This window comes from Cynara cardunculus, unplaced genomic scaffold (genome assembly GCF_001531365.2).
Source record: "Cynara cardunculus var. scolymus isolate 2C unplaced genomic scaffold, CcrdV1 Un_Scaffold_2453, whole genome shotgun sequence".
Taxonomy (NCBI): domain Eukaryota; kingdom Viridiplantae; phylum Streptophyta; class Magnoliopsida; order Asterales; family Asteraceae; genus Cynara; species Cynara cardunculus.
Genome location: NW_020201096.1, coordinates 60,387 through 79,504, shown reverse-complemented (window position 1 = coordinate 79,504; position 19,118 = coordinate 60,387). Strand labels below are relative to the sequence as shown.

Here is a 19,118-nt window from a genome sequence, read left to right as displayed (position 1 = left end):
TATCGATATATTTTTGTCAAATTTTTATGATATCTTCAAACATATATTTTATTCAAAAATAAAAACATCATCGCTTTTTTAAAATAACATAAAGCCATATTATAACATCGACTGAGATAAATAATAAAATAAAATATTAAAATAACGATGTATCTCGCTGCATTGCACGAGTACGCTTCTAGTGTGTATATATATATATATATATGTATATATATATATATATGTATATATATATATATGTGGGAAAATTGTACCAAAATGGAACCAATTTTCACCTGATTCTTATTGTGAGAAACCAACTTTCAAAATCGTCATTTAGGGGTCTTTATCAAACTCTTTGTTTATATATATATATATATATATATATATATATATATATATGTGTGGAAAAATTGCACCAAAATGGAACCAACTTTCACCTGATTCTTATTGTGGGGAACCAACTTTCAAAATCGTTATTTAGGGGTCTCTACCAAACTCTTTGTTTATTTAAGGGTCTGGTTGATATGTTAAACAGGTAACAGGTAATTTAAGGGTCTCTATCAAACTTTTGGTTTGATTTGCCAAATTTGATTTAAACTTTAATATTAATACGGAATAGTTAGATATAAAAATCTTGAATGTGATATTTAATATTTTTTTATTGCATCAATTAATTTTTTTCTATTAAATTGATTTTTTTTATTGCACTAGTAAAAAATAATTTTTATTGTGGTGATTTGGATTTTTTTTGAAAAAATCTTCAATTTGATATCTGAATTTAAAAAAAATGATATTTGAAATGAAAAATAGATTTTATTGCATTAATTTTTGAAAAAAACGAATTTTAGTTATTTTCTATAATTATTTTGCAAGTTGGTTCCCAAAATAGGAATCAGATACAAGTTGGTTCCCTAAAATGATGATTTTGAAAGTTGGTTCACCAAAATAGGAATCACCAAAATAGGAATTAGGTGGAAGTTGGTTCCATTTTGGTGCAATTTTCCATATATATATATATATATATGTATGTATATATGAAAATGTTAAAACTCAGAAGAAGAAAATGAAAAAGAATCCCAAGCCTACAAAGGCTAAGGGAAAAGAAATACAACCTAAAACCAAGAAGGCTGATAAAAATGTGGGTGCCAAACCCCAAAGCTAACAAGAGAGGACCCATTATGAAATGTGTACCTAAGAAACCTTAATTTGTTTTGCGGGACCAACATGTGCAACCATGGTACATGGACTCAGGTTGTTCCAGACACATGACCGGTGATAAAAGTCAACTTTCCTCCTTCATCGAAAAATCCGGAGGATCTATGACTTTTGGAGACAACAACAAAATTTAAAACCACACTAGGAAAATAATTTATAATACATAATTTAAAACTCAAAAATTCCAAATTTAGAAATACAATTTAAACCACACTAGTCGCACTAGTACAAGAAACTTATAATACATAATTTAAAACTCAAAAATTCCAAAATAATATTCTTGTACAATCACATGTATAACAACATGTATTCTCAAAAAATCCATCACATAATAGGTTGATCTTCAAAACAACAGATATGCACATTAGGAAAATAATTACATTTTCCCCTTCCCCTTATCTCTGGACCCAACCGAACCTGCAATGCATATTTTAAAACATAAAATGAGGGTTAGAACATGAGGTCTAGTGAGATAACCCTTTTCTTTTGCAATTACAAGGTGAAGATCACCAAAACCTGTTAAAAAACTCACATTTGAATACCCAACCACTTTAAATCAAATATAACTTTAATGAAACAAAACTGCAAGTTATAAAACGATCTTACCACATAAGAAGAATAACCACTCAGGTTCTCACAGTCATCAGGAGTACAACTCTCAAGCTTAAAAGTCTCAACTGATTAAAGCTTATAGTATCAACCTCCATAATCATATAAAAGAATATCATGAAATAACAATCGCCGGAGTTCTTGGTTATTATTAAAAACTTTTAAGATACAACCAGATTTAAACTTAAATGAAGTTAACTAAATAATAACCAACGACCCTAGGGTTTTATTTCAAATCACTACTCTTTTAAAAACTCAAAATATGATATCTTAAAATCATTTGAAAACACAGACTATTAATGCCTCCGGTTATAAGCCATTTTTCCCTTCTCAATGACATCGTTGTTATCATTTCAATAAGAGCAATTTTCCCAAGTATTCATGAAGAAATGTTGACTCAGAATTATCGCATCTTATGGATGTGACAACAAGAGCTATAATAGTAACCACGCACACAAATGTCACCCTTATCCAAATGTACAACTCTCCTTGATATGCCACCCATATTGTAACACCCCAAACTCCACATTTAGATATAACATATATTTCATATAAAAGAAACATAGATTATACCACATAGGTCCCACTAGTACAAGGATTCTATATGTACAAAATTTACATATGAAAATTTTCAAAATAATATCCCTGCACTAACACATGTATAACAACATGTATCTTCAGAATATGCAATGATCAGGTTGGTCTTCATAAGCAGATAACATATAAGGAAAATAATTACATTTTTCCCTTCCCCTTGTTGGTCCTACAAGACAAGTTAAAGTTTCTTAGATACCCATTTCATAATGGGTCTTTTCTTGTTAGCTTGGGGCTTTCTTTTTCTCGGCCTTTTCAGGCTTGGTTGCTTCTTCTTGTCACCCTTAACCTTTGCAGGTTTGGGTTTATTTTTCTTTTGATGTTTCTAAGTCTCAGGATCTTCATATCTACATATGGACTTAGAAAACATGCATTAATTCTCCAGGATATGCTTTCTCAGCTGACATAAAAGAGTTAAACAATGAAAATCATTTATGCATGCGAATGATTGTTTAACAACTTTCTTTGGATTTGAAATATTAGAAGTAGAAGCATGGAAATTTTTTGTTCTAGCATTGGTTGTTTTTACAAACTTCCTATCTAGCCCAATATTTTTATTTATGAACTTGGCTTTTACTTCCTGCTTGAGAAATTCCTTGGCCTTCTTCCCTTTAGCTGAATTAGATGAATTGTGTATGTTAGAGTTGTCAATAGCGATTCCCTTCTGTTTATGCTTAGGTGTAAACTTTATGAACCTGAATGGGCAAGGTTTAGGCTTTGAAGTCTCCTTGGCTTGAGTGATATTTTTCTTTTCCTCTTTTTCAAGATCCAATGAAGATTTTGCTTTTACTATAAAGTCAAGATTCATTGGGATTCTTGGAACTGGAGTTTTCTTATCCACAATTGTTTCCGGAACTTCACATATTATTTCTTTTTTCAGAATCAGAGTCAAGGAAGTCTTTTTTAGATTTTGAAAAATTTAAGGACTCATGGGAATTAATTTCAATAAGAATGGGTTCTGGATCAGATTTATCATAAACATCTATTTGGTCAACTAGAGGTTCTGGTTCCATTAATAGTGCAACCAGTGGTTCTGGAACAACTATCGGATTTCTAGAGGTTTGTGTTTCCTTGACCAGAAATTTTGGTTCATTAGTATCACTTTTTGATTCATTTGATGGTGTAAATTGAGACTCTGGTTGAACTAAGGAGTTTCTAGAAGTCTCTGGTTTGCTTGAAAAAAAATTATACCATCACTTGGCTCTTCAAAAACCTTATCTGTGCTACTTCCATATACCACGTTTTTAAATTTTTGTCTAGCAAAGATGGACTTTCCATTTACTTTGACTCTCTTGAATGTTAAGGTTGGTTTTGAAGAAAAGTCAGGTTTTTGAACACAGTCAAGATTAAAAGTTGATTCAAGGGTGTTTTCCTTATTCCTTCTGAAGGAATCAAGTTCATTATACTCGGGGCCTTGGGTGTTCATCTGACTGTTAACCATCTTGTAAATATTCTAGGCGTCTTTATTTTATTTATCAAAAGTTAATTGGTTTGAAGTTCTAATGAAGAACTTCTCTTTCCTTTTGAAAAAATTCTTTTAGAGCCACAAAATTTAATCTCTCACCTCATATTCTTTTAATTCCTTCACCTTCCTTTCCAGATCCATAGTAACCTTATTCTTCTTCAGATCAAGAAGTTTCTCTTCTTCTGATTTTTTAAGACTTTAATTTTTTATTTTCTTTTTCAATAACCTATTTTTCCTCAGTAAGAAGGTTCATTTCTCTTTTAAAGAAACTAGCTTCTTTCTCAGCTTTAATTCTTTCGGATTTTTCAAATTCCAGTTTTTTCTTTAATACTTGAAAATCTTCATAAAGTTTTACAGCACTCAACTCTAACTTTTGATTGAGCAGAGTGAGAATATTCATCATCACTATAGGAAGAGGTGCATACCTAGTAATCCGAGTCAGAGAAGGATGCTTCAGATGTAGGCCTCTCAGCACCATAGGATTTGGCCATAAGACATACTAAAGCTTTGTCAGTTTCTTCATCAGATGAGGAGTCATATATCCAATTTTCTTTTTCTGCCATAAAACTCATCTCTCTGGCATTGTATTTATACTTGTCCTTATTATAGTCTATGTCCTTGACCAACTTCCCTCTGCAATCAACTACATAGTGGCCAATCTTTCCACACCGGTAGCATCTTGAAGTTTCTTTTCTTCCATCTCTACTCTCTCTCTTCTCCTCTCTTATATCTTCTCTCTTCTCTTCTCTCCTGTCATCTCTTATTTCTTCTCTCCTTACTGCTCTCCTTTCTTCTTTTCTTTCATCTATCCTTTCATCTCTAGAATAAAACTTTACAGGCTTCTGCTCATAGATCGGTTTTTGAAACCTCTCACCCCTGTACTCTTTCCTATTATCCCTTTAATAGGGTCTCTTGACGAACTTCTTTTGGAACTACTTGGTTTTAGAGCAAGAGATTTGGTAAAGGCCTTCAAATCATCGTCAGTATTTTAAACTCATAATTCATTATTAGTGCCTTCTTTCGCTTCTTCTTGTAGTGTTCTTTTGGTGAGTTTCTCGCCGTCTCCTTTTCTTCAGAGACCAGGGCCAAAGGACCACCAAGAGATACCTTTTTCTTCATGATGTCCTGCTCTTGAGCAGCAAGAGTTTTGTATAGATTGTGCAGCGACTAGCACTCAGATCTTGATTTGCCTGTAGAGACATGGATAATTGAGTCCATTCATCACCAAGGCTCTTAAGAAATAAAACGTTATGTTCTTCCTTGGTCCTCGAGATTTCATTTATATGACATTGGTTGATCAACCTATTGAACCTATCATATGTTTTTTAGATTGGTTCGTCGAGAAGATCTTTGAATTTTGTATACTTATTTAGACATCGAGCCCTTCGGCTTTTCCTCGTCTTGACCCCTAATTCAAGTTGACTTGCGAGCTCGTCCAAAATCTGTTTTGCCATCTGACAACGAATCAAGAGATTGGAAAATCTCGTTAGGGATCGCCATAATGAGCAGTCTCTTAGCTTTCAGGTCAACCTCCACTTTTTCCTTGTCTTCGTTATTCCATGACTTCTCATCCTTCGGAATAAAGTACGCAGGAATTTCATCAGTAGTTGTAGTTGCAGGAACTCGTGGAATTAAGGTATGAGGAGTATGAGGATCGTTAATAATAGATCGATACAGGTTCATATCTATTCCTTCGAAGAAGTTGATCATCTTGATCTTTCATTGTGGATATTCTTTACGCGAAAGGGTTGGGGGTTTGGTTAGAGATCCAACATTGTATGCAGAATTCTAGTTTGTCGTTATGGGATTAGAGAAAACAATACCTGATTCTTAAATTCAAAAACAATGAAGAACACAAGTTAATCACAGGATTTTATATCTCTATATGTAGAGAAAACTCTTAAAAACGAGAATGAGAGAGAATTTAAAGAATAAACCCAAAATAGATGAGAGAATTTGAATTTCAGGTTCAGATTTGATCATTTTGATTAAAGAGCAATTAATTTGCTCTGATACCATTTGTTGATTCTAGATCTCTCAATCTATGGATAGATTTCCGAAATATGGTGCTGAAGAAGATGATCTATCCTACTAGGTTATGAAGAACAGATGAACAACTTTAATAAATACACAAGAACATTTGAGAAGCCATCATCATCTTCATTGATATTGTACGAGAAGGATGATTACAATTGCAAATATGAGTTTACACATAATAGCAATCTAGCTTACGTGAAAGTGATTGTGAAAATGTGATCTAATAGAATGAAGTACAACAACTATTTATAACCTCCTCGAGTTGCAATGTCAAGGTAGTGATGAATCATAGCTTACCATGTGTAAAGTTGCATAACTACCTCTAGGTGGCATGTCCAACCAATAGTCTCCATGTGTCAGTTTGTTAGGCTTAAGTTGACTAGACATAAGTTGAATACTTGTACATTCTATCAGCAACTGAATACCCGAGGGGTTCTAGATTGGCTATATTCATCGACCAGATGGAGTCTTCATCAGTGGATAATCATCAAGTTAGGCATCTCCGGTTGTTCACAACCTATCTCTGGATAGTCTTCATCGTGTCTCTAGTCTTCCGCACTTAGAACATTTTACAATACTTTTACATATAAGAATGATGGGGTCTAATAGTATCTTACAAGTTTCATCTCCTCACTTTAATAGTTAGCAATCTTCTTAGTGTTGCTTTATCATCATCAAATATGGGGGAGATTGTTGATTCAAATTCTCTTAGTGTTCTGATGATGACCCTCCATATTTAGTGAAAAATACTTTGTTTTGTTTTTGTTTAGTTTCAGCGATCATCTCTAAGTCTGTTCATTGATTGTTGAACATGTGTTGTAAACATTCATAGAACAAGTATTCCTCGTAGACAAAACTCACACCAAAGAAACTTTCAACGATGTCGAAATAGAGCTGAAGAAAGGGATAATCTATTCGTAATCCGAAGTGGACATTCAGTGATAACAAGATGTTAGACCCCAGAATTCCTACTTGTAAAAGTATTATAAAATGATCAAATGCTGAATACTAGAGACCCAATAAAGACAACCCAGAGATGCCAAACCTGATAATCACCTACTGATGAAGAGTCCCCCTGGTCTATGAACAACACCTCTCTGGAACCCCTTATGGTCTTCAGCTGCTGATGGAATGCTTAAGTCATCAACTTTTGTATGTCAGCACTTGCCTGACAAACTAACACATGAAGGCTCTTGATTGGACATGCCACATAGAGACAGTTATTCCACTTTACACAAGGCAGGTTGTGATTCATCAGTGCCTTGACTTTGTTTTCTAGGAGGTTATACATAGCTGCTGAACTGCATCTGTTACACATCCTTCGTGCTAGCTTTAATTACTTAATGTGTAATTCCCTTTGAATACCTGCATTGTAATCAAAGCTTTTCTCGTAAATATCAATGAAGATGATGATGGCTACAAACTATTCTTAAATATTCATAGTTGTTTATGAAATCTTCATAACCCAAGGAATAGATCGTCTTCCTCCACTCTAATTTTCTTACATCTATCCATAGTTTGAGAGAACTAGGATTTGACACAAGACAGTCTACAATAAGTGTTAAGTCTAAATCAAGACTATGTGATAGCTGAAAATGTCTTCAGCGACTCCTCACTCTCATTAGTCAAACAAGTCTTGTTCAGCAAGATTAATTTTTATCTTTTCTTATTCACACAAAAGGACAATTCCCATGCTTTGCATAGAAAGGTACATGTATGAAGTTGCTTTATTGTCTCCACACGTGCTCACCAATTTTGTAAAATCATCTGTTCATATATGACCAAAAGGCTGTATATATGAAGATAAAGGACAAGCGCTCCAATAAAAGTTTGCTATATGGCTTGTACCCTCTTACTTGCATTAAATGTAGTGGGTATAAATAGCTGAGAAGACTCCTCTTCTCAGTTACACCTTCTTCTTCCTCTAAACTTTCTTCTCTCCTGTTCTTATCTTTTGTGTGCGTCTATTTAGTGATTCTCGTAGATTGTTTAGATTAAGTTTTACCTTATCTTATTCCGTAACAATCTCTAAATTATGTATTGATCTTATTTAATCAATAAACAAATTTAAAAAGTGAAAATTGTGTGTTTGTATTCATCCCCCCTCCTACAAACAGTTAATACCTTTAAACTCTTGTAGAATCCTTTTGGGACCAATAAAATCGACGTCAACATCTAAAGAAATATGTTAGTTCTTCAGATCTGAAACAATACTATCTTCTCTCACTCTTTCGTTGTTAGCAAATTTGTCACAAGTGGGATTGTTTAGGATCACAGGTTTTACTTTCCTAGCTTCCGTAAGAAATCCGTAATTCTTTGTTTTAATACAAAATATAGAATTAAAAAGTGAAAATCGGTTGTGTGTACATTGAACCCCCTTCTACAAACACATTCTATGTAAGTCATCACTTCCCATGAGCAACAATAAGTACTAGACTAAATAGCCTTTAAGAAACAATAAAATTATTAAATCATGGTAATTATCTGATTGGCTAATAAAAAATTGTATCAGTTGTACAATTAAAGGAGGTTGTATTTGATACATCTTCTCTCTCTCTCTCTCTATACATATATATATATATATATATATATATATAGGCTTAATCAAATGAGAACTGATTAGTTTGTGGTAACTGTGAGATCCAATTTCAACCACAAATCAACGGATAAATTAGGAAATTAATAATTATGATAGTTTGAGTTAAAATCATAGTTAGAGGGCATTTTAGGTATTTTTAAAAAACTTCTCTCTCCTCTCTCATCTCTCATCTTTCTGACCTCCAATCTCCGGCCTCCGGTGAACAAAAATCCGGCAGGTACCAAGTAATCACAAAGATATACAATGGGTATCACATTATGTATCCTTGTGATTACTTGATACCTGCCATAGGCCGGAGATTGGAGGTCAGAGAGATGAGAGAGGAGAGAAGAGTTTTTTAAAAATACATAAAATGCCTCTAATTACAATTTTAACTCAAACTACCATAATTATTAATTTCCTAATTTATCCGTTGATTTGTGGTTGAGATTGAATCTCACAGTTACCACAAACTAATCAGTTCTCTCTTGAATGGGCCCCTATATATGTGTGTGTATGTCATCACATTTTAGTTTTGATGTAAACTTCACCTTGAACGTAGGGGTGTTCATTGATCAGGTTGAAGGTATTTGAATAACTCAATCCAATGCTTGTGGTTTAAAAAATTTCAACTCAACCAAACCAAAGTACAACTCAACCCAATCTAAACTGTACGGATTGGTCATATTTATACTTTGGAACATCAAAATATTTTCTTAACCTTAATTATGCTTTTTCTCTACTCATAATCTTTTTACATCATCAATTAGTTGGTACAACTTATCCATACTCCTTAATTTTAAGTATATATCACATTCAACTATTTTTCTTAATTTGCATATATATGATCACATTTACCTGAATATATATACGAATGCGTAATATAAAGATTGAGAAGAGATTGAAAATATATGTAGAGGATGCATGATGATATAACTGTCTAATGTACATATTATTAGAGATTTAACAATCATATTAAATTCAAGATGTGAAAAAGATATCATGTTAATCGGATAGGATTGAGGGGGTGTTTGGGATTGCTTATTTGTAACAACTTATTTTTTTTCTACAAAAACACTTATCAACTTATGTTTGACACCGGTATAAGTTGTTTATTCAAACACTCAAAAGTGCTTATTACTAGTGCCACATCGGAATAAGTCAATAAGTTGTTTTTATAAGCAATCCCAAATAGGGATGGCAAAAAAACCCGCACCCGATGGGGAATCCGATACCCGTACCCGATTTGACCGGGGAATCCCCGAGTTGACCGGGTACGGGGACGGGGATGGGGAATCCCCAAATTTAAAAACGGGAATGGGGGCGGGGATGGGAATACCCTTCGGGTCCCCGGCCCCGACCCCGGCCCCGAAATATATATATATATATATATATATATATTAAATGTTACCCCGATTCCCAATTTCAATATACAAGATCTTTTCAGTTTATTTTCCCATATTCCCTAATTTAAAATATATATATAGTAAGTTGGTTTTTATTAGTGGGCTAAACTTTATGGTTGATAACTTGTCGTGATAATTCAACTTGGTTTTACTGAAATTTGTAGCTTTAAACATTTACAAATCAATAAATATAATGCTCTTTATTCAAGCAAAAAATGCAATTTCACATCCGGAGAAAAATCCCCGATTCCCTGTTGGGGATCCCCGATTCCCCGTGGGGATGGGGATGGGGATGTAATCACATTCCCCAGCGGGGATGGGGACGGGGATGGGGATGGGGAGTGGGGATCGGGGACGGGGATGGGAAGTGCAATCCCCGATGCCCCCGGCCCCGTTGCCATCCCTAATCCCAAACACCCCCTGAGTTTAAATGATCGTCACCTAATTCCAATCTGATACCTACGATTTGGAAATTTTACAACTCAATTAAAAGTTAAGCTATTTCAGATTCAGTTATTTCATATTTGGTTGGATTGAGTTAACTCAAGATTAATCTGCTTGAACATATGTAGATATTAATTTGATGTTATACAAAACTACTTATCCATGAAGGGGCCACCAATGTATAGTGTATGTGGGTTTTGGTGTTTCGGCGCCAAATACCATCTGATGGTTACCCTTTTGATGCCATTACACGCACGTATCCCCTCTTCTCTTCTTCTCTCCCACAACCGAAAACAAATTCATTCGCCTTTCCCAATCTGAAATCAATGCACATTTGAACTGTATTCTCTCTCTAACTTCTTCTCTTTGATCCAGAGAGAGAAAGTGGAGAGGGTCAGGGAGATGGAGGATATGGCGGTGCTTGACGATCAATCCAAAACTTGCGTCGTCCTCGGAGGCAGAACCTTCGTTGGGAGATGTCTTGTTATGAGGTTGTTGATGCTAGGTAATTGGATCGTTCGGGTTGCCGATTCCGCTCAGTCCCTCCGACTTGATCCTTCCGACTACAAATACGATTCGCCGCTTAACCCTGCTCTATCTACTGGCCGTGCTTCCTATTTCCATGTCGATGTGCGCAACAAACAATCGATCACTAAAGGTACTTGTTTTGGTTTATGTTCTATGTGTATGATGATGCTCATTTGTTTCTTTCTGTCTTGTACTTCCTTTCTACCATAAAATTTGCAGCAGTTTTCGTTGGTGAGAATTTTGTATCATGTATTTACCAAGTGGGTATGATAAGATGACTCAAAAATTGCTGTTTCTTGGCTTTAAAAATACATTTGACAAATTCTTCAAGACGTCAAACCCTACAAGAGAAGAGCCTGCCAAGCCATACCTCTTATCCACACCCAAACTGTATGTCTTATCACAGCTGCATTAAAGCCTTCTGCTTCTGCTAAGTCGTGCTCAAATTTATAGTTAGTTTTGTGATTGGGTGCCATTCGAGTGCATATCATGCTGCATCTGCATCTAATTCGACATTGTGTGACCAGATACTCTAGCACAAGTAGGGCTTTAGACCTTATTCATTTTCTAATACCTCAAAATAGTAGAAAGAGAAGGAATCTGATGGAATTTTACATCTAACTTTGATGATAAATCCTGTGATATTCATACAAAATAATTGGATACAGATTTACTTCTAAGTGGGCTTATACTTTCTTGATATACTAGATTCTCATTATTCTCTAGAATGCTCTTCTTTTCCAGTCAAGTTATAGAGAGAGTAATTTTTATTTAGGCCTTCAAAATTAGCATTTTGATTGAACGACTTCTTGTGCCCAAAAGTAGGAGTCATGTTTAAATTTGCAATATCAAGCCTGGTAATTTCTAAAATTCAAATTGATATAGAGATTATTTAGGTTATCTAAAATGTTCCAATCATATTAAATTTTTTCACATTGTTTTTTACATTTTAACCTACCTATTAATTTTATATTTTTCTTCCATGATTAATACAACTTGTCAATCTTGAAGTTGAAAAGTAAAATCAAATGTGCATTTTCTATGGGAAGAGGGAGTCATCAAAACTCACAAAGTTCATGCATGTGCCCTAAACAATTTAGGGTTTGTCTATGAGATTCAAATTATTAACCTGTATTTATTCTATTTAGTTTGCCACTTATAGTTTTCCGCAAAGTAGATATTTTTGATAACCCAACACATCTTTCTTATCGAATAGAAGCTTTGTAACTCTTTACTCACTCAATATCATTCGATAACTCTCTAGACTTTGGGATTTACATGGTCACATACATTGAGATGGGAACACAACAGGCGTAGGGATTAAGGAAACAAATAAATGTTAAAATGCCCTTGATAAATAACAAAAGTTAAATAAACACTCCCTAATTTCCCATTTAAACAGTAACATAGGTAAATATGTAAGTTCATCCTAAGTGCTGGCTACTAATAGTTACATAGTCGATTACATTAATTTTCCAATCTATCCTGAAATAAAGTTCAAGTGATAAATGGTGAATACCTTTGAATATATATGTACATTCATACACGTAGGTATATACATGCATACATGTACATGTATATATCGACACATGTCAAATATATTCATGCATATAGGTATGTATATGTACGTGCATATGTATGTACATGATTCTACATGTATATATGCATAAATATGACATATGTGTATGCGTATGCTTATAGCTTAAGCCTTGATACTGGATCTCTTTTGACAAAGTTGATGTCTAAGCAGGATTCATGAGATCAGTTGCATGCTACAGTTGATGTGTACATTATGCATCTCAAACTGACATTTTCAGATAGCTTATGTGGAGCATCAGAGGAGCAAATGATGATTATGTGCACTTGAGTAGTTACTTTGTATATGCATATTGAAAATTGTGTCTGAATGTTCTTTAATCCAACCTAAATATTTAGTGCTCGTGTACTGAAGTGATGTCTGATGGGGTATAAGGAGAGATGGAATGTGTTGTGACTTCTAGAGTTGCCATTTTCCTTTCGATTCATGTAGATTTATTGAATCTGCATGTGACAGTGACATAAGCAATTAGGATATAGTTCTTTTTGATGTGGATGCCATCTCTTTAGAGCTTTGCATCCTTTTTATCATAAAAGATATAGCATACTTTCTTCTTTGTATCTTCTCTTGAAGATTAAGTCCTCCAAATTGTGACTTTCATTATCTATAGTTTGTCTGTCTGTCCAGGATTTGTTGACCATTTTCTTCATTATTCCTGATATGTGCAATATTTATGTGATGCTTGACTGTCATTATTCCTGATTGCGGGTATTTCAATCAATTCTGGTAATGTCAATATCCCATACCTTTTTCTTGAAGGGTGACACATAAGTCAAAGAACCTTTGCTTTCTGTTAACTTAATTAAATGTTTAGTTAGACACACTCATGCATATACACCAAAAATATTTTTTAGATCATATTTAATATTTGAGGAGAATCAGTGTTTGGAAGTCACTGATAATCCAACAACAAGGATTGGCTTTGTTGTTGACAGAGATGGGGGTCTTCTCTCCTTAATAACGATCTTATTACTCTCCCATCCGTTTTCACCTGACATTTTTTTGTGCTCTTGTTAATGAGGCAATTTGTGTTATATATAATAGCTAATCCTCAGAAATAGCCACTATGGCAAACAAATGCTGCGTGTTGGTCATTTTGTGCTTCTATTCTGTACTTTAAGTTGTAATTGGTTCTAGAACTTCATTATCAGGGAGAGAGACAGAGACTAAACCAAGTCAGCATTTTTTTTTCTCTTTTTGCAGCTATTGAAGGTTCGTCAGTTGTGTTCTATGTGGATGATGCTGATTCCTGCAATAATGATTTTTTTCTTGGCTACACAATAATTGTTCAAGGTTAATCATATTATACTTAAATTAGCTTGCCCCTAAAGTGAGACACAATGGTTTTCTTACAGCTCTCATATTTTATCAATTGTATTTTATTTAGGTGTGAAAAATGTGATCGGTGCTTGTCGAGAATGCAAAATTAAACGGTTAATTTACACCAGCACTGCAGATGTAGTGTTTGACGGTTCACATGATATACATAATGGAAATGAGACACTACTATATGCTACAAAAGTATGTGTTGAAATTCTACCTTATGACTACTACTTCCCCCTTCCACATTATATTATTCTCAAAAACAAAAAAAAGTAGGATGGTAGTGTGACATCTTTTACTTCTTAAACTAGAAATTCCACATTGGTTTTCTATGAATGTTGCCTCTACTTAAAGTGACGTGTATTTTTAAGATTTCTGTTTTTTTTTTTCTTTTCATTCAAAGTTCCATTTTGTCCAAGCACCTTTTGTGGATGGACTTATGGTGATTCATGTTGTCCTATTTTTCCTTCCCAAAAGGCATGCTTGGATAGATAGAATCGTTGAATAATAAATCAACATCGTCTTTATCATGGACGTTGCTTGTAGAGGCATACATCAAAACGAAACTACTTCCAGAATTTTCTATTCTAATCCTAGTGAAAACACACTTAATGGAGAAAGGTGGGAATTATTTTTCTTATCATATTCTTCTTACATGATAAAGTTCTTTGCCATGGTACAGTTTAAGAATGTATACAGTGAACTTAAGGCTCAAGCAGAGGCACTTGTTTTGCTTGCAAATGATATTGATGGCCTTCTCACATGTGCTCTTCGCCCTAGCAACATTTTTGGACCTGGAGACAAGCAGCTTCTGCCATCTCTGGTTGATGTTGCAAAATCTAGCTGGGCTAAGGTGTGGAAACGTATTGGTATTTAACTATTTAATATACATTTCTTGTTCCTTCTATCCTACTTATCAGTCAAATCTGAAAATTACTATGCAACGAAATTATTAATTTTTTCAATCTACAAACATACATTAATGTGTCACATGTCACAGGGTTGCATTCAAACTTGTAGCCTTTTTTTTTTTTTGGATTTTGTTATTAGTAATTTTAAGTGTTAGAAAATGATGAGAATATGCCTGGCTCAAATGATCGAAGGACATCATCTACTATTGCTAAATGGCTCTGCTGGACCAGTTAAAATAGCATTGGTGCATTGCTTAGAAAAGGTTATTTGGGCAGCTATAACATAATCCAGCTTGCAGTTCTATATTCTCTGTTCTTAGAAAGTAGTGCTGCTTTTGTTTTTGATTTCTTCATAAAGAAGAGTTGTCTCCTATCATTAGAGTAGGATATGATCAATATGCTTGTAGCATCAAGTAGATCAAGTTTAGCATAAAGAAGCTAGAGCTTGTAATTATTCTTCCACTATACATAACAAAATCTCAGCATTTGCTTTTGAAGTTATTTTTTCCATTCTGCATGTTTTGCATGTGAGTTCCATTTTGATTGTGTGAAGATAAACGGAGAGGTGATAAATGGATATGAGAAGGGTGAAATGAGCAATACAAACAGACTAACTTTTGAAAGAAGCAAAAGTTCATATTAGTGTCTCTTTCATGGTGAGAACATGTTTGTGGAACCATGTTGTTGTTTGTAGCTTCTAAGCATGACAACTAAAAACAACACATATATTTGGCAATAAAAAGTTGTTTTTCGAAAATTAGTTTACTCTATTCTCTTTCAATTGCAACTTCTAAGTATGACAACTAAAACCAACACATATATTTGGCAACAGTTGTTTGTCTAAAATTAGTTTACTTCTTTCTGTTTCTTGGAACAGGGATACCTCGTAGGAAACTTATTTGTGCCTTCCGTTTTTTTGTTTGTTTGTTGAGAATTATGACTATTTGCAGCAGCAACAGGGATGCCTGAGTAGGATAATGTTGGTGCTAATTTGTTTTGCTTAGAAGGATGAACAGAAGCTAATATCGGTATCAAAGAAACAGAAATAGATAATCTATGTTACTATATCGTATGGCGCTATATGTGTGAGATATATCCCTGTGGCCCATCGTAGAGCTCTTGTTAACTTCTGTGTTTTGACTATGCTCCATGTTATGAACTTGCAACATTCACATTTTATGCATACTTGTTTTGCTTCCGGGGCTAGTCATTTAAGTGCAAAGTTAAAATCGGATTGTAGTTGTTTATTTAACTCAAGCCTGTTGACTATGTTTTGTTTTGTTTTGTTGATTTCATCATGCTGACAATGCTGTTATTGACCTTGCGCTCTTGTCAGTTTATGTTAAGTGTCATCTTGGATATACTTTTTATAAGTAATAGAGTCTCTCATTCCAGTTTATTATAGGAAGTGATGGAAGCATGTCTGACTACACCTATGTGGAAAATGTCGCTCATGCCCTTATCTGTGCAGAAGCTGCTTTGGGCACTCGTATGGTTATCGTGTCTGGAAAGGTATTGTGTAACAATAGATTCTTACTTCTGAGAACACTTTCTTACACCTTTAGTGAGATTAGTGATTAAAAATTATCCAATCTACTTAGGTATTCTTCATCACTAATCTTGAGCCGGTGGGATCCTGGGAATTTTCCTTGCGCATATTGGAAGGGTTAGGTTATTACAGGTAATGAATGCACCCTCGTTTTTTTAAATGATTGCATTGCACCTAACTCTTTCTTAAACCTTTTTAGTTTTCAGGTGCAATACTATTGTAGTTTCAGGTTAATGACTTGAAAGAATTGTTGAACTCATATTCAAGTTTAGATGAGAGAATCGTTGAACTCATATTCTTTAAATACTCAATTCAACAAAAATCATGATACTTTTTCTTTCTCTATTTTAATTAACCTACTTGAGAGTTCTGGATTAGGTGTTGATAGTGTTCATGTTATAAGAAAGAGTAGGAAAGGCCACATTCTTATCCTAAACAAGTCAAGTTGTCAACAACAAAGAGAGAAAGTAGGATCACCGAGAATGTCTAGAAAGAGGTAAAGAGAGAGATAAAATCATAGAAATGAAGGGATAAGCTGTGCCTAAAAGAAAAGAATTGCAAGTTGGACAAGAAAATTTCGAAACTCAAAATCGGAATCTCTTGTAAACTATAACACCCCATTTCGAAACTCGAAATCGAGACGCAAATGGTGTATTGTGCTCGTCTCTTTAACGGTGATTCTTAAAACATAATATTAACTAATTTTGATGCAGTAAAAACTTGTGGAAGCAATTTAAAATATAATTTCATCATATTAAAACTTTTACAAAAGATGGAACCAAAATTTGCAACGTCACGGAAACGAATGAAAACATAAAAGCTAATCCCACGTTGCAACGGTTTCTATCGTTGACAAAACTATATATACAACTATTGTGGCCACTCTTGAGAGATCTAATCCTGAATCCTCTCTTAATCCCTACCTGTGATACACATACATTTTAAAGCAAATATATTTGCCGGATGATTACAAGTCTCCAATATATATATATATATACAATGTCAAAATAATGTTTGATGTTATGATCATGCTTAGTAGTACATTTGATGCAACACATGAATACTATGTATAACCAAACCAACGACTATCACATATAGCCTGTCGGTACATAACTTCGAAGCTTTTTGTTGAAGGTACGGGGATGTAATACGATCCCTAATCAAGGATTTCATAAATCCACATACTCTTTTATCAACATCTTTCAAGAATGAAATAAATTTTATGCACATGCTTATTAATATGTATCTATGAAGTTTTTCACAATGTAACCATGTTTTCATGCTCAAAGTAATGACATGTTTGCCTTGAACTTTCTGGTTTGGAAAACAATTGAAATTTATGTTATGATTATGCAAACATGTTTTCAATGAGATCGCGATTCATAAGCTTTCTTACATAAATCAGTAATTATATGAGATTCATGTTATAAACTCTAACTACATATTCTGTATCACATTTGTAAACATAAACATGTAATCATCTTGAGTTCTTAAGCTTAGAAGACTTTAATTTCTGTAAAGTTTCCTTTTCTTTCCAAGATTTTCTTCCAACTCCTTTCTCCTCTTGTTTTTCGTTAGAACAATGTGTGAAGATGAGAGAATGATATGTATAAATGAGAACTCCTGCTGTGGTTCTTTAAAGGTATCCAATATAAAGGAGAAAATCTCCTATTTTTATCCCATATATCCAAGTCGGTGGTCATAACTGTTAGAATGTAGGCTTCGGCCTACTAAGTTAGACAAAAGGGAGGAGGCATAAAGTAAGGAGCCGGCCCTAGTCTCTACCCTAGTTTCCTTGATTAGGAGATAACCCTAATTATGTTTGTCTATATATATTAATCTCATTGTACTTGTAAACATTTGTAGCACCTAAATAAAGAAAAACCTAGTTGCCCCCGTGGACTAGCACGATCAATCTGATCGTGTGAACCACGTAAATTCTTGTGTTCTTCTCTTGTTTTTTGGGTTGTGCGTAGGGTTGTGCGTATTGCGTGTGTAACATTTGTCCTAACAACTAGTATCAGAGCTTTAGGTTCTTGATCTGTTACACTCAATCGCTGAAACCCTAGCCATAATCTACCGTCGCTGCTGTTTGCTGCTGCCACCGTTGCTAAAAGTTTGGGATCATGGCTGAGGACGGAAAAACCAGAATTGAGAAGTTTGATGGACAAGATTTTGGTTGGTGGAAGATGCAAATCAAGGATCTTCTGTGTCAGAAAGACTTGGATCAAGCCTTGACAGGAATAAAACCCGTAGAGATGGAAGACAATAAATGGGCTGCTCTAGACAGAAAAGCCTTGGCTGTTATCAGATTTACACTGGCCAAGAATGTGGCTTTTAACATTGTGAAGGAGACTCCTGCATGTGGATTGATGAAAGCATTGTCAAACATGTATGAGAAACCTTCTRCTTCTAACAAAGTCTTTCTAATAAGACAGTTAGTAAACACCAAAATGAAAGAAGGTATGTCTGTTACCTCACACATTAATGGTTTCAATACCATTATATCRCGCTTGTTATCTGTTGAWATTAAGTTTGAAGATGAAGTCCAAGCTTTGCTTTTGTTATCCTCGTTACCRGAAAGTTGGTCAGGAACTGTCACTGCCATTAGTGGTTCAGTTGGAACCTCTAAACTCACCTTTGAGGGCATTCGTGACTWYMTCCTAGGAGAGGACATAAGGAGACGGAGTTCTGGAGAATCATCTAGTGCTTTGCTAAGCACTGAAGGGAGAGGTAGAAAGACAGAAAGGGGTAATGGCAAAGGTAGATCAAAGTCAAGAAAGAGGAGCCACTCGAAACCAAGAAAAGACATCCAATGTTGGAAGTGCAAAGAAACTGGGCACTTCAGAAATCAATGCCCTAAACAATCAGATGGAAACA

The 19,118-nt window shown here is 34.5% G+C and overlaps 1 protein-coding gene across 1 annotated transcript in view; it reads left to right on the top strand.

Moving 5' to 3' along the window:
* The first annotated feature begins 10,608 nt into the window (after positions 1–10,608).
* LOC112503045 (3beta-hydroxysteroid-dehydrogenase/decarboxylase) overlaps positions 10,609–19,118 on the top strand; it is a 27,374-nt gene continuing 18,864 nt past the window's right edge. The window contains exons 1-6 of the mRNA XM_025107114.1: positions 10,609–10,988; positions 13,659–13,748; positions 13,843–13,976; positions 14,461–14,631; positions 16,085–16,201; positions 16,291–16,370. Coding sequence (XP_024962882.1) covers positions 10,733–10,988; positions 13,659–13,748; positions 13,843–13,976; positions 14,461–14,631; positions 16,085–16,201; positions 16,291–16,370 — 848 coding nt within the window. The 5' untranslated portion in view covers positions 10,609–10,732. The remainder of the gene's footprint in view (positions 10,989–13,658; positions 13,749–13,842; positions 13,977–14,460; positions 14,632–16,084; positions 16,202–16,290; positions 16,371–19,118) is intronic.